The sequence below is a fragment of the Mustela erminea genome, chromosome 4 (genome assembly GCF_009829155.1).
Source record: "Mustela erminea isolate mMusErm1 chromosome 4, mMusErm1.Pri, whole genome shotgun sequence".
In the NCBI taxonomy this organism is placed as follows: Eukaryota; Metazoa; Chordata; class Mammalia; order Carnivora; family Mustelidae; genus Mustela; species Mustela erminea.
This window is the reverse complement of record NC_045617.1, coordinates 21,178,309-21,202,082: the sequence shown is the minus strand read 5'-3', so window position 1 is coordinate 21,202,082 and position 23,774 is coordinate 21,178,309. Positions and strand designations below refer to the sequence as shown.

The 23,774-nt window shown below is 35.8% G+C and overlaps 1 protein-coding gene across 4 annotated transcripts in view; it reads right to left on the bottom strand.

Moving 5' to 3' along the window:
- The window catches only part of REV3L (REV3 like, DNA directed polymerase zeta catalytic subunit), a 182,232-nt gene that overhangs the window by 64,920 nt on the left and 93,538 nt on the right, over window positions 1–23,774 (bottom strand). For all 4 annotated transcript variants that reach the window (XM_032337986.1, XM_032337983.1, XM_032337984.1 and 1 more), the window contains exons 11-16: window positions 23,135–23,372; window positions 18,231–18,373; window positions 13,194–17,352; window positions 8,489–9,405; window positions 1,840–1,919; window positions 405–530 (exon numbers count right to left, since the gene is read on the bottom strand). In XM_032337986.1, coding sequence (XP_032193877.1) covers window positions 405–530; window positions 1,840–1,919; window positions 8,489–9,405; window positions 13,194–17,352; window positions 18,231–18,373; window positions 23,135–23,372 — 5,663 coding nt within the window. The remainder of the gene's footprint in view (window positions 1–404; window positions 531–1,839; window positions 1,920–8,488; window positions 9,406–13,193; window positions 17,353–18,230; window positions 18,374–23,134; window positions 23,373–23,774) is intronic.

Here is a 23,774-nt window from a genome sequence, read left to right as displayed (position 1 = left end):
AGATCATGACCTGAGCCAAAGGCAGAGGCTTAACCCACTGAGCCACCCAGGCGCCCCAGGATATAACATCTTAATATAACAATCCCAGAATAACATAAAGAATAGTTATAAAGGCTTTTCTAATTTTAGCTTCTATAAACCAAATTTAAGCTATAAGATTTGTGAAAATTGTGAAATCACAAAGCAGTCTCAATAACTGATGGCTACTTCAAGTTTCTCAAAAAACAAAAAAACAAAACCCAAAAAGTTTCTCTATTTTATATGAATATATAAATTAATAACAAAATGAAGATTAACAGGCACAGAATTCAATGTATTCCACCCTCCGTAAGAGATGTCCATACTTGTCCATAGAATAAAACATGAGAGGTTAAATAGTGTATGTGTCACTGTTGCAATTTTACCTCATGTAAAGCTTTTGCCTCCTGTAAGTTTTGCACGCTGACTTTGAAACCGTAAGTATTGTTTAAAGATGGTCCGTCAATCTGAGAAGTTTCTTTCTTTGGGGTATTTACTGCTGCAAATTGATTCTATTAAAAAAAAACAACAACAACACATAGCCAGAAAAAGATAAATAAGCAATCATTTTTTTTTTTGATCACTTATTCCTACTTCGATAATCTGCTTTATGTGTTTAGTAATACATGATAAACTAGTACCACCTCTTCAGACCCAAGAAGAAAGTAGTTAAATATTTTATTAACATTCTTTTCATGCTAGTAATTCAAGGTATCAGAACTGGGTATACGTAGAAATATCTGATATAATCTGTAAGCAAACCAAATGTCGATCTTTAGTTTATAAACCCCAAATAATGAAAGTAAGTCTTGTTGGAGAGCTGACATTTACACCACATGGACATTTATCTTGACCTTTCTTGGAAGTATAGCAAACAAGCAGGCAATGTATGTGCAACCAGGCTGACTAAAGTTTCTATAAGATTTGAAAATGTGGGTCTGTATTTTACTCTAATACAACATGTGTGTGAAAGATGAATGAAAACATAATTCATCTTGAAGGGTTTAGAAAAAATAGAATCTATTTTTTAAAAATATTTTTTTCTAATTTCCAGATCTGTTAACCATTCCCCCCAATGTTGATTTATGCTCACAACACATTTGTACTTATTCTTTAATATAAATAGCTTGTAATTCAACAATATTGATTTAAAAATGAAAGCTTTAAAAAAGTATTTAGTTCTAAAATAGAAATGCTGAAACGTATTTTATGTGGTTAATATTAATGAGATGTAACCAATACGGAAGTGATTTCTGTCATCTATATTTAAGGATACATGTCTAATGTATACCTTTTTAAACATAATCATATATTTCTAAGTATTACTATATTTTTAGTATTTGAATAAAGATATTTAAGATTTTTTAGTTTCAGGAGTAAATAATGTTGCTTTCCTTTACTAATTAGTAAAATAAACTGAAAAAAATCAATATTATAGTTGAGAAAAAAGTAATAAACCAAGAAAAAGGATATATTTTTGGTGGGATCAAAAATCACTTACTTGAGCTCTGCTGTCATTGGATTGTTCTGATTTTGCCAGTAATCAGTTAATGTATTTGTATCCTCATAATCCACATTTTGGCTATCATATTCACTTTCTCTGTAATATTTGTATTTACATATAAGAATCTTTTAGATCCCAACAACAAAAAAAAAACTAAAAAAAATTAGGCAATTTCTTGTTGTCTCAAAGATATGTAAATAAAATGATGCAAAAATATAATAAAATTTTTAAAAATTGAGATACAAAGTTATCAATTATCTAACTGAAATCTAAGAATGGATCTTCCACTGAACAATAAGTATGTTTAGCATAGTTACCTTCGCTGGTGTTAACAGTACTCTTCCAAGAGTATCCGTATTACTTCCTTTCTTATGACTCAATTTCTGGGTTTTTGGTTCTGTAGAAAGAAATGTCATATTTAACATCAAAACTGTACATCAAAATTACCTTTAATTTTTGTTATTCCAAACTCCTGAGGACCATTTGTATTGTTCTATTGTCCTATTAATTCCCCCCAAAGACTTCATAATTTAAAAGTAAAACTAATTCAAACTTCTGATCCCCACTAAACTTTAAAATTCTGTATTTTTAAATAAAAACATTTTTATCTTAATTATTGAGTTTTATACCTCAGTCATATCCTAGGCAATCATTTAATTCATTTATTTATATATTCATCAATTATTTATGATGAGGAAAAAATAGAGTCTCTTCCCTCACAGGGTCTAGAGTGAGAATGATACTCATCAAATGCATTCAGCAAAATAAAATTGTAACTGGGGTAAGTATGACAAAGAGGAATATAGCTGGGATTTTTATTAGGGAGATTAGGAAGGCTTTTTTGTGCTAAAATCAGAAGAAAGAGTAGTAATTAACTAGGAACTGAGTAAGAATTTTTCCTGATTACCAAGCTAAAGAAGTGGAAATTACTGTGGGTGGAAAGAAGGCTAGGACAGACATCCAGGTGAGATGACAGCTTGGCCTAAGGTTGTGGTGGTAGAGGTAGAGAAAACAATGGAAAGATTTGGGTAATTTGGGAAACAAAAAAGTGACAGGACTTGGCTGGTAACAGACTAGAGAAGATGGGGGGAAAAGGGAATCAGGTGGGTGTTACAAATAAATCCCGTGTTTCTGAGTTGTGTAATTCAGTGACAGAGAGATGGCTGTACTATTCACTTAAGTAAGGGAAAAAAAACAAAAAAAAACCAAAAAAAACCCCACAAGGGCTTTTATGTGTGGGCATGTATGTTTGTGTGTATGAGTACACCGGATGACCGGTGGCAAATGTATACTGTGAGATCATAAATTGAGTTTTAAAAACATTGACATTATGGGGTGCCAGACTGGTTCAGTCAGTTGAGTGTCTGCCTTGATTTTGGCTCAGGTTTTGGTCTCAGGGTTAAGGGATCAAGCCCCGCATTGGGTTATGTGCTGGGTGTGGAGTCTGTTTAGGATCTCTTTCCTCCTTTCCCCTCTCCCTCATCTTGAAAAGAAAAAGAAAAAGAAGAAGAAGGAGAAGCAGAAGAAGGAGAAGCAGAAGCAGAAGCAGCAGCAGCAGAAGAAGCAGAAGCAGAAGCAGCAGCAGCAGCAGCAGAAGCAGAAGCAGAAGAAACAGCAGAAGCAGCAGAAGCAGAAGCAGCAGCAGCAGCAGCAGCAGAAGCAGCAGAAGTAGCAGCAGAAGCAGGAGCAGAAGTAGAAGCAGGAGCAGCAGCAGCAGCAGCAGAAGCAACAGAAGAGCAGCAGCAGCAGCAGCAGCAGCAACAGCAGAAGCAGCAGCAGCAGCAGCAGCAGCAGCAGCAACAGCAGAAGCAGCAGAAGCAGAAGCAGCAGCAGAAGAAAAATACTGACCTTGTGATGCTTTTGAGCATTCAAAGAGAAATGCCAAATAGACAGCTAGATTGGAGGTTAAGAGAGTTTGGAACTTGAAATTTAAATCTATAAGTTATCTGTAGTAATCCTGTGGGTAGGAGCTCACTATTTAGGGAGAAAATACTGAGTAAAGCTTCAAAGGAAAGCAAGTAGGCAGACACATAGGAGTAGGAGAAAAGCCAAGGGGACTGAAAACTCCAAGAAGGAAGGTATGGTCGATAGAACAATGGCTGTTTAAAGAGGGCACATGACAGGAACACCAAGAAAACATATACTGGCTTTAGCTACATGAAACTTTTTGAAAATCTTTACAAGAGCCATACTAGTGGAATGATGGGGGCAGAATTGAATGTTGAGTGGGCTAAGAAATGAGTAGGAGATAAGGAAATGGGAGTTGTCAAATTCTAGAAATCTTTTAAGAAATCTGGCTTTGAAGAACAGCAAAAAAAGTAGAAGCTGCAGGTATAAGGTCAAGGCAGGTTTTTGGTTTTCTTTATATCTTAAAGTGTGGGAGAGAGTTGGGTATATGTTAAAGCCAGTGGGAAAAATCAAGTTGAGAAAAAGGAAGGTTTCTAAGAGGGCTCCTGTATTTCACCCAGCAAGCAAAAGAACATAAGATGGAAGCATCTATAAATAGATTTCATGGCAGAAAGATAAAGTTTCCATGTGATAACTGATGACTTTATAGGACATGATAAAATAATAATAAATAACTTCTCATTAGTGGAGTTAAAATTTCATTTAAAAAGCTCTGATTTTCAGGTCTAAACTGGTACCAAAAGATTGGGATCATTCCCTATATATTTTCAGAGTTCAGTGCTTTGAAACTTGAACCCAATCACAAGAGGAAATTTGGAAAGAACACAAATACATGGAGGTTAAAAAGCATACTACTTAAGAATGAATGTGTCAACCAGGAAATTAAAGAATTTTAATTCTTTAAAGAACGGGTCAACCAGGAAATTAAAGAATTTTTAAAAATTCATGGAAACAAATAAAAATGAAAACAACTCTTCAAAACCTTTGGGATGCAGCAAAGGTGGTCCTAAGAGGAAAATATATAGCAATACAAGCCTTTCTCAAGAAACAAGAAAGGTCGCAAGTATACAACCTAACCCTACACAAAGAAGCTGGGGAAAGAACAGCAAGTAAAGCCTAAATCCAGCAGGAGAAGAGAATTTATAAAGATCAGAGCAGAAATCAATGAAATAAAAACCAAAAGACCAGTAGAACAAATCAATGAAACTAGGAGCTGGTTCTTTGAAAGAATTAGTTAAGATTGATAAACCCCTGGCCAGACTTATCAAAAAGAAGAGAAAGGATCCAAATTAATAAAATCATGAATGAAAGAAGAGAGATCACAACTAATACCAAATAAATACAAACAATGATAAGAACATATTATGAGCAACTACATGTCAATAAATTGGGCAATCTGGAAGAAATAAATGCATTCCTAGATACATATGAACTACCAAAACAGAAGTAGAAAGAAACAGAAAACCTGAACAGACCCATAACCAGCAAAGAAATTGAAGCAGTAATCAAAAATCTCCCAGCAAACAAGGGTCCAGGACCAGATGGCTTCCCAGGGGAATCCTAACAAACATTTGAAGAATTCATACCTATTCTTCTGAAGCTATTTAAAAAAATAGAAATAGAAGGAGAACTTCCAAACTCTTTCTATGAGGCCAGCATTACCTTGATCCCCACAAAGACCCCACCAAAAAGAACTACAGACCAATATTCCTGATTAACATGGATGCAAAAATTCTCACCAAGATACTAGCCAGTAGGATCCAACAGTACATTAAAAGGATTATTCACCACAACCAAGTGGGACTTACCCCTGGGCTGCAAGGATGGTTTAACATTTGTAAATCAATGTAATACATTACATTAATAAAAGAAAGAACAAGAACCATATTCAGTTGATGCAGAAAAAGCATCTTTTTCTTGATTAAAACTTTCTTGATTTTCTTGATTAAAACTTTTCACAGTGTAGGGATAAAATATCTCAATATCATAAAAGCCATATATGAAAAGTCCAGAGCAAATTATCATTCTCGATGGGGGAAAAACTGAGAGCTTCCCCCCAAGGTCAGGAACATGACAAGGATGTCCACTATCACGACTGTTCAACACAGTAGTAGAGCCCTAGCCTCAGCAATCAGCAAACAAAAAGAACTAAAGGCATCTGAATCTGTAAAGAAGAAATCAAACTCTTACTCTTTGCAGATGATATGACACTCTCTGTGTAAAACCCAAAAGACTCCACCCCAAAATTGCTAGAATTCATACAGAATTCAGCAATGCACAGAAATCAATGCACAGAAAGCAGTTGCATTTCTATACACTAACAATACAGGAGAGAGAGAAACTGAGGAGTCGATCCCATTTGCAATTGCACCCCAAACCGTAAGGTATGTAGAAATAAATCGAACCAAAGAGGCAAAGGATCTGTACTCAGAAAACTATAGAAACACTCATGAAATCAGGAAATGACAGATGCTGGCGAGGATGTGGAGAAAGGGGAACCCTCCTACAATGTTGGTGGGAATGCAGGCTGGTGCAACCACTCTGGAAAACAGCATGGAGGTTCCTCAAAATGTTGAAAATAGAACTACCTTATGACCTAGCAATTGCACTACTGGGTATTTACCCTAAAGATACAAACGTAGTGATCCGAAGGGGCATGCGCACCCGAATGTTTATAGCAGCAATGTCTACAATAGCCAAACTATGGAAAGAACCTAGATGTCCATCAACAGATGAATGGATAAAGAAGACGTGGTATATATACACAATGGAATACTATGCAGCCATCAAAAGAAATGAAATCTTGCCATTTGCGATGATGTGGATGGAACTAGAGGGTATCATGCTTAGTGAAATAAGTCATCGGAGAAAGACAACTATCATATGATCTCCCTGATATGAGGAAGTGGAGATGCAACATGGGGGGGTTAAGGGAGTAGGAGAAGAATAAATGAAACAAGATGGGATTGGGAGGGAGACAAACCATAAGTGACTCTTAATCTCACAAAAGAAACTGAGGGTTGCTGGGGGGAGGGGGTTGGAAGAAGGGGAGTAGGGTTATGGACATTGGGGTGGGTATGTGCTATGGTGAGTGCTGTGAAGTGTGTAAACCTGGCGATTCAGAGACCTGTACCGCTGGGGATAAAATATTTCTATGTTTATAAAAAAATAAAAAAAAAATTAAAAAAACACTCATGAAAGAAATGGAGGGATCCAAAGAAATGGAAAAATGTTCCAAGCTCATGGACTGGAAAAACAAATATTGTTGAAATGTCTATGCTATCTAAAGCAATCCATACATTCAATGAAACCCCTATCAAAATACCATCAGCCCCCCCCCCCCACAGAAATGGGACAAATAATCCTAAAATTTGTATGGAACCAGAAAAGACCCCAAATACCCAGAATGATGTTGAGAAAGAAAAAAGATGGTAGCATCAAAATTCCTGATTTCAAGCTCTATTACAAAGCTGTAATCATCAAGACAGTATGGTACTGGCATAAAAACAGACTCATGGATCAATGGAACAGAATACAGAACCCTGAAATGGAACCTCAACTCTGTGGTCAACTAATCTTCCACAAAACAGTAAAGAGTTTTTCCAATGGAAAAAAACAGTAAGGAGTTTTTCTAATGGAAAAAAGACAATCTCTTCAACAAATGGTTTGGGAAAATTGGACAGCCACATGCAGAAGAATGAAACTGGACCATTTCCTTATACCACACACCAAAATAGATTCAAAATGGATGAAAGACCTAAATGTGAGACAAGAATCCATCAAAATCCTAGAGGACAACACAGGCAGCAACCTCTGTGACCTCGGCCACAGCAACTTTTGGCTAGACATGTCTCCAAAGGCAAGGGAAACAAAGGCAAAAATGAACTACTATGTCTTCATCAAGATAAAAAATTTTTGCACAGCAAAGGAAACAGTCAACAAAACCAAAAGATAACCAACAGAATGGAAGAAGGTATTTGCAAATGTCTTATCACATAAAGGACTAGTATCCGAAATCTATAAACAACTTACCAAACTTAACACCCAAAGAACAAATGTTCCAATCAAGGAATGGGCAGAAGATACAGACATTTCTCCAAAGACCACGTACAAATGGTCAACAGACACATAAAATAATGCTCAATGTCACTTGGCACCAGGGAAATACAAATCAAAACCACAATGAGATCCCACCTCACACCAGTCAGAATGGCTAAAATTAACCAGTCAGGAAATGACAGATGCTAATGAGGATGCAGAGAAAGGAGAATCCTTTTACACTCTTGGTGGGAATGCAAGCTGGTGCAGCCATTCTAGAAAACAGTATGGAGGTTCCTCAAAAAGCTGAACATAGAGCTACCCTATGACCCAGAAATTGCACTCCTAGGGATTCTGAAGGAGCACCTGCACCCCAATGTTTATAGCAGCCATGCCCACAACAGCCACACTACAGAAGGAGTCCAGATGTCCACTGACAGATAAATGGATAAAGAAGATATCACACACACACACACACACACACACACACACAGGAATACTATGTAGCCATCAAAAAAAAAAAAAAAAGAAATCTTGCCATTTGCAATGATAGGGATGGAACTAAAGGGTATTATGCTAAGTGAAATAAGTCAATCAGAAAGACAATTACTGTATGATCTCACTCATGATGCAGAATTTAAGAAGCAAAACAGAGGATCATAGGGGAAGGGAGGGAAAAATAAAACAAGATGAAATCAGAGAGGGAGACAAGCCATAAGAGACTCTAATCATGGGAAACAAACTGAGGATTGCTGGATGGGAGAGGGGTGGTGGGATGGAGTAATGGAGTGATGGACATTAAAGAGGGCACATGATATAATGAGCACTGGGTATTATGCAAGACTGATGAGTCACTGAACTCTAGCTCTGAAACTAATAATACACTATATGTTAATTAAATTTAAAAAACATATTTTAAAAATCACATAAAAAAATTCTGAATTTCATTACATAGTCTAATGTTTTCATTTCTACATCTTTGAAAAAGAACTTTGAAGTCCTTGTTATTTGTAAACTCACCTGTTGATAAAGGGCTCAGGCTACTTGCTTCAGGAAGCCTTTCCAGAAGTTTTCTCTGTACAATTGGTGTACTGTGAAGGCAGAGTGGGTCACATATTCCAGTCCTTGCCCTAACATTAATTGGAGATATCACTAGAGGCTCCAGAGGCTCCCTGCAGGGGCTTTTCTGTATACCATCTTTTACTGGTTTTAAGATACTCTCAATATTCAGGGAATGTAGTTCCTCTACTGGTGATGTGGGTCTCTCATCTCCATTTAAAGTTTTAGAATCTGGGGACGTTGCCTGTTGCCAAGGCGGAATTACTGGAGAATCAGGGGAGCTATAACTAATATAGTAGTCATCATCATCATCATCTTCAGCTTTCTCAGCATCATTTGTGGAAGCAACTGGTGGCAGTGCCTGGTTTTCACTTATAGTTCGACTACAACCCACAGTTGGTGCTTGCAAAGCAATCTGGGCGTTATCAACATCTTCCTTGGTATGTGCTGTGGTGGGGAGTGTATGTGGAGCTGTACTCATTTTTGGAGGCACTACAGGTTTGTCATCTGGGTTAACTGAAGAGCTGAAGTTCTCAGCAGATTTTACAACTCCAGTTGGCTCAGTTTTAGACAGTTTCTTGGAACGTTCATATTCTTCTTTGGCGTGAAGCCATGCTTGAACCAGTTGTCGACTCGGGGCACATTTGCAAGGCATAATCACAATTTTTTTATCTTCAACCATTTTATAGCTATTACTTGACCCTTTATTGACCACTGCCTGGCCATTGCGAAGGGGTGACCCTGGTCTTGGATTCTGAGTCATTGCTGAGAAAGCCGTTTTCCACAGACGAAGTCCTTCCAAGGAAAAGTCTCCCTCAAACTCAGCCAGATCATTTGGAAGTCGAGTTTCTACCATGAGAAGCCGTCCACCGATCTCCCTATAAACAACATATTTTAGAACACCTGTTTTGTCTCAAAGAGCGATTACCAAAATATTTAGCTCCCTATCCTAAAGATTTTTTTGAAGTTTCTTTTGAATTCTTAGAAATGCCCATTTCTTCCCTTTCTGTGTCCTCTCACTACATATTTAATGCAGGTACACTCTTTCTAGTCTTAGCATGCTTTTCTTCTCAGGTATATGCTACTAAATTAATTTCCTTTGAAAGGAATCATCAATACCAGGAAAGAAGGTATTTTTTTTAAGTACCCCTTGAAGCCTCCTTTTCTCCAAGGAGATGGCACAAACTGATCATATTCCTTTCCTCTACTCAAATAACTCTCCATCGTCACCACATATGAATAAAAAGAATGGAATAATTTTATCATTAGAGATTGTCTCCCTGGATCTTATCTATAGCCTCTCTACACATTCTCTAGTAGCTACAGTAGTTTAGCAAAACCAGTCAGTTCAAACATATCTTTGTACTCCCCCAAGTCCTTTCAAACATTAAAAAAATCACACACAATTGAGATAAATTACCCTATTCTTACATGGCAAGGCTTAACACTAGGAACTTTAAGTTGGCAGAGGCCACAGAATACATAGCATAAATGCTGATAATGTATGTGTATGTGGGGAATCACTATTAAAAGGTAGCCTCATTTATTTTTCAATAGTTGGAAATATCAAGTTAAACTTCTTTCTCTAACATATATCCACTGGTACTATCTCTGTCTTTTGCAACAAGAAAATCTACTTTTTCTTCCTTATGATATCTCTTTCCTGGATATGAAGGTAAGTTCTTAGTTATTCCAGTTACTTTTTCTAGGGCATGATTTCCCAAATATCCTGGTCATTCTCTACATAAAACTCAATGAACTGGATTCATGTTTTCTGATTTGGAGCTGAAGGATTACCACAGGTGCTTTTCCCCTTTACATGGAAAGACTTTGGCCCTTAATAGTTAACTCTGTAACCACCTCCCTGCTATATGAAGAATCAGAAGAAAGATTATCGCTACTGAAGAAAATGAGTACATGTGTTATGTGACAGAGCCAACTCTAATATTAATGATACAGAAATCATAATGAAGTAAAAAAATAACAAAAACTGGTAAGGTATGGTAAATTCAGCTCTCTTGAATACGTCAACAGTGTGGTTATTGCTGCAACTCATGTCATAATATACCTCAAGAGTCTTCCATTTTTTAGTAATCCTACTTCTAAGACTATATGGAAAAACCCCAAAATACAAGATGTGCTTCATGAGGAAAACAATAATCACATAATTATCTATAGTGGCAGAACAGGGAACAAACTTTCTGTTCAATAAAATACACATATGATAGGATTATCATGTAGTCATTAAAATGATGTTTTCAGAAACTTATTATTTGGAAAATGTTTATAATATTAGGTGAAAAAAACCTGTATGCAATACTGTGACTATAGTTAAGATCACATTTAATAAAACAGAACAAAATAAAAACTATACATTTAAAAAACTAAAATAAAAAAAACCACATTAGGGCGCCTGGGTGGCTCAATTGGTTAAGCAATTGCCTTCAGCTCAGGTCATGGTCCCAGAGTCCTGGGATCGAGTCCTACATCGGGCTCCCAGCTCTATGGGGAGTCTGCTTCTCCCTCTGACCTCCCCTCTCATGCTCTCTCTCACTCTGTCTCTCTGTCTCAAAAATAAATAAAAATCTTAAAAAACAAACAACAACAACAACAACAAAAAAACTTAAAATACTGAGTAGTTGTCAATAGGTAGAGAAACTGTGGGACTTTTATTCTTTTATACCTCCCAAATTTACTATAGTGAATAGTTTTATATTAAAAATTGTTTTTCAAAAATAATGACTATCCTTTTATTTCAGCTGCATGACAAGTCTCAAAGTTGGACAACAACAAACAGCAACAGAGTTAATGACTAACACATGGTAAGGTAACTGAGAATTAAAAATTAGATATGCAAGGCTCGAGATGGAAAAAAATAGTTCAGTTAAAAACATATACCATAATCACTACTGATAAAAGCCAAAGCCCCCCAAATAAAGGAAACTAATGCTTAAGAAACAGACGTTCATATATTCTGGCAGTGAAATAAAAGAGTCCCATTTGTGTTAAAAGACCACACATAGGTACTAAGCAAAACAAAACAAAACTGCAGAACTGTGTATTAGGAAGGCTGGGGAAGAAATTTCCTGTCTTCCACTTCTAATCTTTAGGGGAGGAAAGTTTTAACCTGTACTTCTGATCACTTTTTCTCAAACCCTTCTTAAAAAGACTCCTGCAGGATTATTGCTGATCTGCTGGGTAAAATCCTGGTATTCACTGTGTCTTTTTTACTGGGATAAAGAACACGGTGCTGCTGAAGGTTACTGTACACACGTGGTATGGCTTCTTGCCTTAGGTGACTCTTCATCTCTCTTCTATCCTTTAGACTAAGCTAAGTCAGCTGCAAAAGTCTTAGCCAGCCTCCTCTGCTTCTGACTGGTTGACTGAAATGAACTGCCTCTCCTTGCAACTGGTTAGGTAAATGGGATAAAAGACACGGGGGTCGGGGGGGAGGGGGGAGGAACAAAAATCATCACTTAAATGGCCTGGGTTAAGTTATGTTCCCAACTTAGTTCCTATCAGTTATACTCTACCTTGGTGATGCAAGAGGTACAGAATACCTACTTAACTACTGGCTTATAAATAAACCAATACTGATGCCTTTGTGTTCTTTGTGTTTTGCTATTGGCTGTGTATATGTGTGTGTGTGTATGCATCTGTCTACTGCCTCTCTGAAAAGATTTTTTTTTTAATGTTACTGGGTTACATATTACTGGTGTTTTATTTTAAAATTATTCTTTATCATGGCACCATATTAATATTTTAGGATTCATTTTGGCACAGCATCTGGCCACAGTGTATTTATTTTCTATGGATTTTAGTTTGGCTATTCCTATTTTGAGTACGAGCCTCTTACATGGATTCAAATTCTCTCTATTCACAAATCTTTGTACTAGTCTGACCCATATTACCAATTTCTTTGCAATGATTTTGTTTCCAACAGCCTGAAGAAATTCAAGTTCATTATTGAAGGAGAATTTTCAGAGGATTAGCTAACATTTTCTCATATATACCACAGAGAATATGAGATTATTTCCTTTTCAAATAGTCTATTTGTATGGTTTTTTAAAAAAATTATGTTCAATTAGCCTTCTTTTAAAAAACGAGAGATAAGGAGAAGTCAAGTCCATCTTGTATCCCTAATAACTGGACAAACTAATAGGAGTAACAACACGATTGAAGATGTTGGCAACATGAAAAGAAAATGATATAATATGAACAAGTTAAAATAATCTTCATTTAGAGATATAACATAAAGTACTTAAAACATGTATACTCACTTCCAAACATGTTTAAGTTCTTTCAAAAATTGTAAAAATTTACAATTTTAGAAATAAACACCATTTTTAAAATGATAAATGTGCTTAAGTATTATCACATCCTTCTTAATCTGGCATCATGTCATGGTGAGCATCTGCATCTCTAATCCTTGATGTTGACACAGTGTTAACAGTAAGATTGAAGACCAACACTTATCAGCTTAAAGTTCTCAAGGTGCAACCATCCAGCCAGTTTGTGAATTTTCTCAGAAGTCCTAATTATGAACCACTTTTACAATGATTTACTTATAAATATATTATAGCCAGAACACGAGCATTCAGGTACCAATGCGATATTCATTATAAGTACTCAGAGTGACTCAAGGAGAAAAAATAATTCTGATTACCTGGGCTTTTCTGGTACATCAGAAGGATTACTGCAAAATGGTTCCTGGTAAATAGTTTCTGAAAGGTCATGATCCAACAAAGTTGCCATAATTTCTTCCCTACTTGGTGGGGACATAAGTGGTTTCAGAATGTGAGCAGTTCGAGGGGTGAAACTGCCATTTTTAGATTGCGAGGGAGAGCTGGTAGACCTTGGTGAACTATCGGGAGTTGGTGTCAATATATCATTGTTTCTTGAAACATACAATTCTAAATCTTCAGAGGCTGCATCCAGAAGTTCACCATCAGGGGATGATAGTATTGTAGTAAAAGAGGTATTGACTGAGTCAAGAGACTGTTGCATCTCTTTTCTGGTATGACCTTGGATCCAGTCTGAAGTGCCTGGCTGTGAGAGGCTAAGAAACACTTCTTTGCTTACTGAACTCCTATTCAATCTGGATTTTTCATTTAGACAGTCCTCTGCCTGCTGGACACAGAAAGAATCCATTATTGAATTAGAGCGAGTTGTTAGAGGATGGAAGGTACTTTTCCACTGGTTGTGGCGATGATTCTCATTGTTATCAACTGATGATTTCTCAAATAGTTCAGGACTTAGAGTGCTAGATCTAATCCACGAGGTTGAGTCTGAGGCATGATGTTTGTCTTCATCACACTTCTGATTATCATGACTTAAAAACTCATTTTTTTCTATGGTTTGTCCTGGGAAAAGATCCTGAACTGCATCACTTAAGAATTTCTGAGGCAAATTCTGATCAGCTGGGACAAACTGACTTCCAGAATAAAAGCTACAAAATCCAGTTTGACCTATTGTATTAATATCAAAATTATAATTATGTTCAGGAGACAAGCTATCTTCAAGTGAGTAACAGCTCTCAAAACCTTGATCTGAAAAAAAGATGGGACTGTCATCTGATAGAGAGTTATCCAACTGGCCAGAGTTTTGTAAATTTAGAGAGTCTACTTTAAGAAGTTTGGGAACTTTTTCTTTAGGTTTTGTAGTTCTGGGAGTTCGAGGTTTTCTTGAAGCCGTTACTGATCGTGTTCGTTTAATTGTTTTGTTTTGCTCAAGGGAACCAGAAATATTTTTGTTTGGTTGATGTTTATTAGGTAATGGGTCTTGCATAATATTTGCATTTTGTGCTTTCTGCTGTCTTTTCTGTAACAATTCTTTTAGAACTGCCAGTCCAGACTGGCCTTCACCAAATGCTGAAGGTGTTGACACATTTCGACTTTTACACTGAGGAAGTGCTTTGGTTTGTGAAATTGCTTCTGACAACGACCTCTGTTTTACCTTTTCAGGTTTAAAATTTGACATATCTAAAATAAAGCCCCTTTGTTTTTGCTCCCATGCTATTTGTTTGATTGGACTTCTCAAGGAAGTTACAAAGCAATTATTAGGCATTTGGCTTTCCTCTGAAGCTGCATTTCCTGGAGAACAAGTTTCACTGTGCTTTGACTGTTCTGCCATGCACACAATCTGCTGCTGACTGTCATTGCAATGCAAAAAATTAGGGGCATATGCCTGGTCTGGCTTTGATTCTAAAGAATTACGATATTCATTTAACTTTCCGATAGATGACAAATAACTTTTTTGTGTATTTGCGTTCTCTTCTGTCTTTGGAGACATTATACCCGAAGATATCTGTGTATTCTGGGCTACCTGAGACAAATGGTTGGAAAGATCAAATATATTTTTTTGAATTAAGGTTGATTCTTTCAGAGTAAACATAGTATTTTGATTATGAGACCTCTGAACATTAATTTTTGAGATTCCAGGTCCCAAAGAACTACAAACAACTGATGAATGCAAATCATCTCGTGAGCTGGGAAATGTTTGCAAATCTACAGGCTTCTTGCTTTCTAAAAAAGAAGAAAAGCAGCCAGATAAATTTTGTTGTGCATGAATTCCAGTGGGCAGGGGAGCAGAAAGGTGATGATCTATAGCAGAGCCCATTAGTGACACATCTTTCTGTTTAAAAAGTAACTGAGAGCCTCCAGAAGTATTTGAGGTCTCAGACACATTCTGATGTTTCAGCACAAACTTAACTTCAGCACCAGACTGAGATTTTATTTTTTCATCTTTAATTGTTACATGTTTTCTTGGCATAGCTTTCTCATTTGTTTTTTGTTTCTGTTTTGCTCTCTGTTTCTTTTTTCCATCATCTCCTACTTTATTTGTCTGATTCCGTTTGTTCCTTTTCTTAGTAACTACAGAGGGATTAACAAGCTTAGTTTTTGATTTCTTAACCTGCGCTCTTGCTCGACTATTTTTTTCCATACGAGAATTAACAGTCTTACTATTACATGCATTAGGACCCTTAAAGAGCGTTGTTTCTTTATCTGCAGCAGCCATCATTTCTTCAGCTCTTGGATCTGTGGGAGACCAGCAGCGAGGGGGAGAAGAATTTATGGGACTTGTGCTTCTCTCAGAAAGAAAACCTAGTTTAGACATAACATCACTATAATTCAAGTCACAGTCTTCGGTTTCAGCATTGTAAGATGGCAAGGGAGGTGACAGGATGGCATGTGACCGTTTTCGCCTAAAGGACAAAGTTCTTTTAATATTTTCACTATTTGTCCTTTGTTGCTTACCAGTTTTTTTCTTAGCAGACTTATGTTTTGATTTTCTTCTGTGACTTTTCTTTGGTGTTAGTGGATAAATGGGATATTTGGTTGCAGGGGAGTCAGGAACTTTTGGCCAAAAATCCTTCAAAGGTGCAAGCTTTTTATATAGTTCCATTTTTTCCTCTGTCAATATAACTTGTTTTTCTTTAGAGTCTATTTTTCCTAGCTTCACAAGCATATTTTTTCTCCCTCTAAATCTATTAATAATAATATACTTTATGATGACAGGGGGTAGCTTTTTAGACATTTTTCTTCGTTTTCGAGCTTTGAGAGTTCCATCTAAACTTTCACCAATTTCCATGGGATGAGGTAGGCTAATTTTTGAGTTGTGTGTTACAAAACTTGACTCACTATCTTCAGTCTCATAATTCACCTTGCGTTTGGCTCTAAGTGTATATTTATTTCCATACAATCCAAAGGACTGTTCAGTTTCTAAGGTTCCATCTCCAAAGTGACAGTCTATAAAACTGTCTGCAGGTGTTTTATTTTCAAAAGCTCCACGGGTGACTTTAATTAGATCACTGGACAATCCATTATTCTTCTCAGGATTACAAGGATTATTTTGTATACAATTATCTTTTGGGGATACAGTCTCACTAGTTTTGGTAGAAGTCTCCTGATGACCTATAAATTTCTTTTTATTCATTTTTAACCGGGACTGTTTACTGCTGGGTTGTAGTTTGTATGTGACAGGAGAGAGTTTCTGTGGTCTACTGAGACAGTTAGAAAGAACAACACTGGGAAAAAACATATAATGTGCTGCTTGCTGGCTGAGGCTTGGCTTTTCTGTTTTATGTTCTTGAAACTCTTCGTATCTAATTTTAAGTTTATTTAGCCCACTTTCATCAGCAATGCTATCAAGAGAATGTACCATAGTTCTATTCTCTCCTGAGCATGAGAGCAAGTCACAATTTTCAGTTAATGATGAAGGGAATAAATTATTCAGAGCTGTGCTGTTTCCTTTTTCATTTCCTTCAGAGGATAACTTATTTTTTGAATGACTTAGGTCAGAAAAGTTCAAAGAATTTTTGCCCAATGTACTTTCACTACTATGACGGTTCATGTGTATAAAAGGGGCATCCTTATCAATTTTTCTAATATTTGTATACTTTCTACTTGGTGCCTGTCTTGTAACAGATGGAATATCCTCTTCATAATCAAAAATACTACTTTCACAAGAAGATACTGGGAGGATATCTTTCTTACTTTCTTTATGAGAGTTTTCTGAATGGACAGAATTGCTCAAAGATCCAGGGTATTTCATGGAGTAAGTACTTTCATTTGTAAAAGAAGCAACTGAGTGATCTAGACATTTTTCTATGTTGTTTGGCTGTGGAAGTTCTTCAATTAAATCTTCCTTATTCAAAACATGGGAAGAAAGGGCACTTGTGTGTTTACACTGAAAGGTAATCTTAGCAGAAGATGGGGGTTCTAATGTAGCAGCATCTTTGTGGAAAATGGAAGGTTTTACTGATAGCTTGCTTGTTGCAATCACAGAAGAGTGGGTCCTGGAATTTTCGTTGTTCAAGGGATTGTCTGAAATTGGGGAAAAAGAATTTATTTCACTTTCATGCTTTTAATTTTTTAAAAAATATTTCTCCATACTATCATCATGAAAGAAGCTATAGAAAATTACGTTTCCATGCTTAAAATGGTTATCTTAACAAAATGTCATTCCTCTCATTAAGATAACTCCTCAACCTAAATAATCAACAGTCAGTTACACTTGATTATTATTCATTATTTTACACATATTTCTTTTGGTCAGAAATAAGTTACATTAGGGGTCCCAGGGTGGCTCAGTTGGTTCAGCAGCTGACTCTCGATTTTGGCTCAGGTCATGAGCTAAGGGTCCTGGGATCAAGCTCTGCAAGGGCTCTACACAGAGCATGTTGTCTCTCTTTCTCTCTCAAAAATAAATAAATAAATAAATAAATTAATTAATTAATTAAAATTTAAATTAAAAAAAGAAATTTTATATTAATATTCAGTGCCTTCGTGGTGAATAGGGAAAAATACTGTCACCCTGAAAATTTTTCATAAAACAGTATGCTTCTTTGTATTATCACTTCAAATAAGCTGAGAGTATTTTTTCTCTAGTTTTTATTTAAATTCCAACTAGTTAACATCTGAATATATTTCTTACAGTTTATACTACTTAAATGTTAACATGATAAACTGATTAAAGTCTATGAAGTTTTAAATCAGTGATTTACAAATATTATCCTCTTAGAAATAAGAAATAGTCATATATCCACATTCTTGCAAGAGAAAAAATCTTGGAGAAGGACAAAACATAGTAGTATTGTCAAAGCTTCACACTTAGCCGATTTTGTATGTGTGATTACAGTTTTAAAAGCAAATATATTCTCAGCTGCTAAATCATAGAATGCTCTTAGTATTAGATAACTTACCACTGTTTTCATCTGCAGTTCCATCTAACTGAGGTATAGAAAGATTGGCTAGAAGCAAACTGTTATTACTCCATTCCATTTCTTCTTCTGAAGATGAATCATCCTCTTCAGTTGAGCTTCTATGGGTATTTCTACACAGTGATCTAGAGAATATTAAGATTCATTAGGAGTATGATCATAGAAAAAGCATGTCAGATTAAAAATACTTGCTTAATCTGATGTTGTAATAGTAAAATTGAAAAGATCTGAAAATTAGAACCTCAAAAAGAAAAGCAGATTTATCTTGCTTTGGTATTATGTTCTATAAAAAGTTATTGCAGATAAACTTAAAATTCTTTTCATGTGAGCTAGAAGACACCATCATTCCTGTATCCAAAGTTCCACAATATCCTAGACTACCATATCTAATCAAGTTCTTCCTTATATTCTCCCTCTCATCCTATTATTAGATCTGGATAACAGCTAGGTTGAGAACCCAATAACTTCTAAAAAGGTAGCATCCCGGCATATTTTAAGAAGTCTCCATAAATATACAATCTCTACACTGTGAACTGGAAAAAACAAACACAAAAGTAAGCAAGGGGGTACTCCGGTCAGGCTGGAAGAGAAAACAGGGGTCAGAGGGGCTAGGAAGTAGTAGAGGTGTTGAGTCAATCTGAACAGCGGCTCTAAAGCAGGTTACTAAAGAATTCAGATGGACGGTGAAGTCCAGATAGATAATCTCTTCAGGGTTCATCTCTTATCGATTTAAATTTTTTCACTAAGTCCTAGCTTGATACTTCCCTTTCTATCCATACCTAAGCTTTTCTTTCTCTGGTCTCAAAAATATGAAAGTGTCCCTTAATTATAGATATAACAGTTTCTCCATTAATCCTTTATCAAATCAAAATTCGTCCTAAAACCACTGTCTTAAGAGCTGAAAGAATTATTAGAGGTCATCTAGTCCAATTTTCTACTGAACGCAAAAACCTTATTTCAACAGATGACAAAATCTCCACTCTTACATTCTCAGTATAAGGGGCTTGCTTGCTGTCCACGAGCTAATCTTTTCCATTATTAATTGTTAGGATTTTTTCCCCTCTGTTACACAGTACTTTCCAAATTCCATTCATTATTTCTGCTTTTGTTCTGTGTTGTTATATGAAGCCTATTGTTGCTATTTTCCATATGATAACTTTAAAATATTTGAAGGCATTTATAATTTATCCTATAATTCCTCTCTAATTAGACCAAACATTATCTAACCTTTCTACTGTTCTTTAAAAGTGACATGTTGGGAATGCAAGCTGGTGCAGCCACTCTGGAAAACAGTATGGAAATTCCTCAAAAAGTTGAACATGGTGCTACCCTATGACCCAGTAATTGCACTCCTAGGGATTTACCCCAAAGATACAAGTGTAGTGATCCAAAGGGGCACATGCACCCCAATGTTTACAGCAGCCATGCCCACAAAAGCCAAACTATGGGAAGAGTCCAGATGTCCACTGACAGATGAATGGATAAAAAAGAATACTACTAAGAATACTAAGAAAAAGGAATACTATTAAGCCATCAAAAAGATGAAATCTGGCCATTTGCAAGACATGGATGGAACTAGAGGGTATTGTGCTAAGCGAAATAAGTCAATCAGAGAAAGACAATTACCATATGATCTCATTCATATGTGGAAGAAGAAAACAAAATAGAGGATCATAGGGGAAGAGAGAAAAAAATAAAATGAAATCAGCAAGGGAGACAAACCATAAGAGACTCTTAATCATTGGAAACTGAGGGTTGCTGGAGGGGAGGTGGGATGGGGGGATAGGGTAATGGAGTGATGCACATTAAGGAGGGCATGTGATGTAATGAGCACTGGGTATTATATAAGACTAATGAATTACTGACCTCTACCTTGGAAACCAATAATGTATGTTTAATTAACTGAACACAAAATTAGAAAAAATAAAAATAAATAAATAAACGTAACAGTGTTCACAGATCCTTTTCTTTCTCTCCTTTCCCACGATTCTTAAAATATGGTACTCAGAGCAAAATATAACGTCCAAATACAATAGAAGAACTCCTTTTCTAGACACTATACTTCTATTTTTCTATCTCTTTCTAAAGTACATTAATGAAATGTTTCAGTTTGTTTTCCCAAGGTTGACTTGGGCATGGTTTTCACAGGATTGGTCCAGTTAACGAACATATAGGCATCCATTAATTGTGGGACAAACCATGCCTATGATTTTAAACATGCTGACACTACTGGTAACAAGTAGATAGTGACTCTAAGAATTTTATATATTTGAATGTGTATCTACTTAATATAGGCTCAAAAATATAAATAGCTAAGAAACATCTAAGAAACTAAGAAACTGTAGAAAAATGCTAATGAGACACTAAAGGTAAAATCAAAGAAATAATACCAAAATAAAACAATCAAGAAAGAGAAAAACAAATGGAAATAAGAAAAAGTGAAATGCCACAATATCAATCAGATAGTCAACACATTGCTAAAATATGAAAGAAGCAATCCAATTTATTACAGCAAGACTTAAATACATCAAGTAAATACTGCAATTATTTTATTAATAAAATCTAAAATCTGTTAGAATAATAAATGTTACCCTAGGTACAGCTGGTAGCTAATAATTAAATTCATTATTTTGGCAACCATACAACACTACACTTACTGTGCTCCTAATAAAGTAAAATCATGGCTTTCCAACAGAAATTAAACCCAGAATAGATGATTAAGCCCAGAGAGATGGTCTACCTAGTCTGTATTTATAAAGCTGACTGACTAAACCTAAACACGTGACTCTATATTAGGCATCACCTATTCAGTTCTGAGATATTTTTGGACTATATTCTGTCACCCAGTTACCAATCTCTAATATTTGTGACAATCTCAATCCAGTCTAGCATGATACTTGGCATTTAAGCATTTATGTTGTTTTTAAGTGCAAAGTCATGTAAGTTCTTGTGAACCCACCTAATTGGTCACTACTGCCATGTTTTCTCCTTATCTACAAGGATACTATGTAAGACTTACAAGACCCAGTATGATTATAACATTCCCCTAAATAACCATATTTTAAAAGGATATAAAGACAGTAGAGCATGACGTGAACTCATGAAGATTCCTGACATTCTTTGCTTCCCTTCTTCCCTTTGAAGTTGCCCATGTTTACTTAATAATAGTAATTATTAGCCCTATTATAAAGAAGGACTTAGAGGCAAGGAGGAGACCAATTAAAAAGTGAATCATAGTGTTCCAGATAAATGATAATGAAGGCCCAAACTAGTATATTAACCTTGGGAGGGAGGTGGGTGGAAGGACAGAATGGCAAAAGAGGGCAAGTCAAATACAACATTGAAGTTGCAAACTTCCAGAAGTTGGGGGGAATTTATTACAGAAATCACAGAGAAACAAGAACAAAGCCATCTATAGGCTGATGTGGTTGAGGCATTTCCCAATAGGCTATTCCATGCAAAGACTGATCAAGTTTATATTAAAAAATTGAAAAAACAATTTATAGAGATCTACAAAAAATTTTATGTCTTTCACTTCACTTTATTTTTTTAATAGTTAGGAAATATTGACAAAAGACATTTTATGACATTGTTAAGGGTCAATTCTATCAGGAAATCACATACTGGTTCTGTCTGGACCAGGTAGCATTTGTTCTTCAAAGGTCAAGCTCTGAGTCTTTGAATGACTTATCACTGTCACAGGAAAGGGAACTGAGTACATGAAACTAGGAAAGTATGAAATAATATTTTGTAGGTTTGGATTCTCCAACCACAGAATGAAAATGGAATTCTTTGAGGAACCATACTGCGTAAATACAGAAGGAGGTTATATACACAGATAACAAGAGAACATTTCAAACAAAGAGTTCAGTTCTGGTATTATCTACCCATGTTTGAAGGAGAGGCATATTCAGTGTTTCAGGCTCAGAGGCCCAATCTTTTTCCACATACAGAACATATATAAGTCAAATCAATCAGTTTCACAAGAAACTTAATTTGGAAAACCACAGTGCCATCTTATTAATTTGAGAAATGAAGAATACCAGTGTCTGTTTCTGAGACTCTTATTTACTTATTTTTAATATTTAATTCCTTCAGTCTAATCAGACCTAAAGGCTATTTCTTGTCTTCAAGCGGACTCTGTGACTGTTGCTGTAACCCATATAACTCTCAGAGGGCGTTCTTTTTCCTCAAGTTCAGGGATAAAGAGGCACTTCTACGTTGCCCCACTTACTATCAACAGATATTAATACTACATATGCAATTTCTAAAAGTTAAGTTTATGGGGGTAGAAGGAACTGGAGGAAGGTGGTCAAAAGATACAAACTTACAGTTGTAAGATAATTACTAGGGATGTAATGTACAACCTGGCGACTATAGTTACCACTCCTGTAGGATTAAAGAGGAAAGTTGTTAGAATGAATCCTGAAAGTTCTCATTACAAGGAGCAGCCTTTTTCGCCCTCATTGCTTTTTATTATATCTATATGCAATGAAGAATGTTAACTAAACTTATTTGTGGTAATCATTTCATAATATATGTTAAGTCAAACATTTATGCTGTACAACTGCAACTCATACACTGATATAGGTCAATTATATCTCAATAAAACTTGAAAAAAAAACCCACCTAGGTTTAATCTTTTAATAAAACTGGAAAAAAACACCTAGGTTTAATCTTTTTAAATGTAGCAAAATTTTATTGTGCTTAGAATATGAAGTTTATGCCACATGAAAAACAAAGCACTACTTTAAAGGAATTTAAAAAGAAGACTAGTTTACAAAGTATTTATATTATGAACAATAGTAAAAAATACTTTCTAATGCGAGAACAGTGATAACGATAATAGGAAATTATTAAAGTAACTGAAAGAACTAAAAAGTTACCTCTTTTTGGCACAAGGTTCTTCAATATTGCTGTCCCATCTCTGAGACATCACCAAACTAAGCTCCATTTCTTCTTTTTCAATCTGTGGTTCGTTTTCTTCATCATCACTATTTTGGGGATTTTTAGTGTTTCCAAAGAAATGACATGGTGATGGTATCCTATTTCTTCCCCCCTGATATCCATCATTTTCCAAACCAGCAAGAAGATGTACCAGAGCCTCATCAGGACTACTGTCCACTATAAAACAAGTGAAGCATCACTAACAAAGAACTTTTCTAAATAACTGAACTAAGGTCAATTACATTCAATAAAATCACAGATGCTGGCACATACTGAAAAAATACAGCTGATACAAAGACTTCTGTGTCAATGTAACTGTTTTATCAAAGTGTGATGACCTTTGGACTCTTCGCACTGGAATGATTTTGTATCCTCATTAAAAGGAAGATTCTCCAGAACCCATCTTCTATCTCTTGAATCAGAACTTCTGAGTTAGGGCCCAGGAAGATGCATTTTAACAAGCTGTCCAAGCTTACTGCACAATTAAGCTTGAAGAACACTAAATCAAATAGGGTGACCAGGGTTTAAAACAAAATCAAAATACATAATAAATATGTGAATTAATGCTAAGGAAGAGGT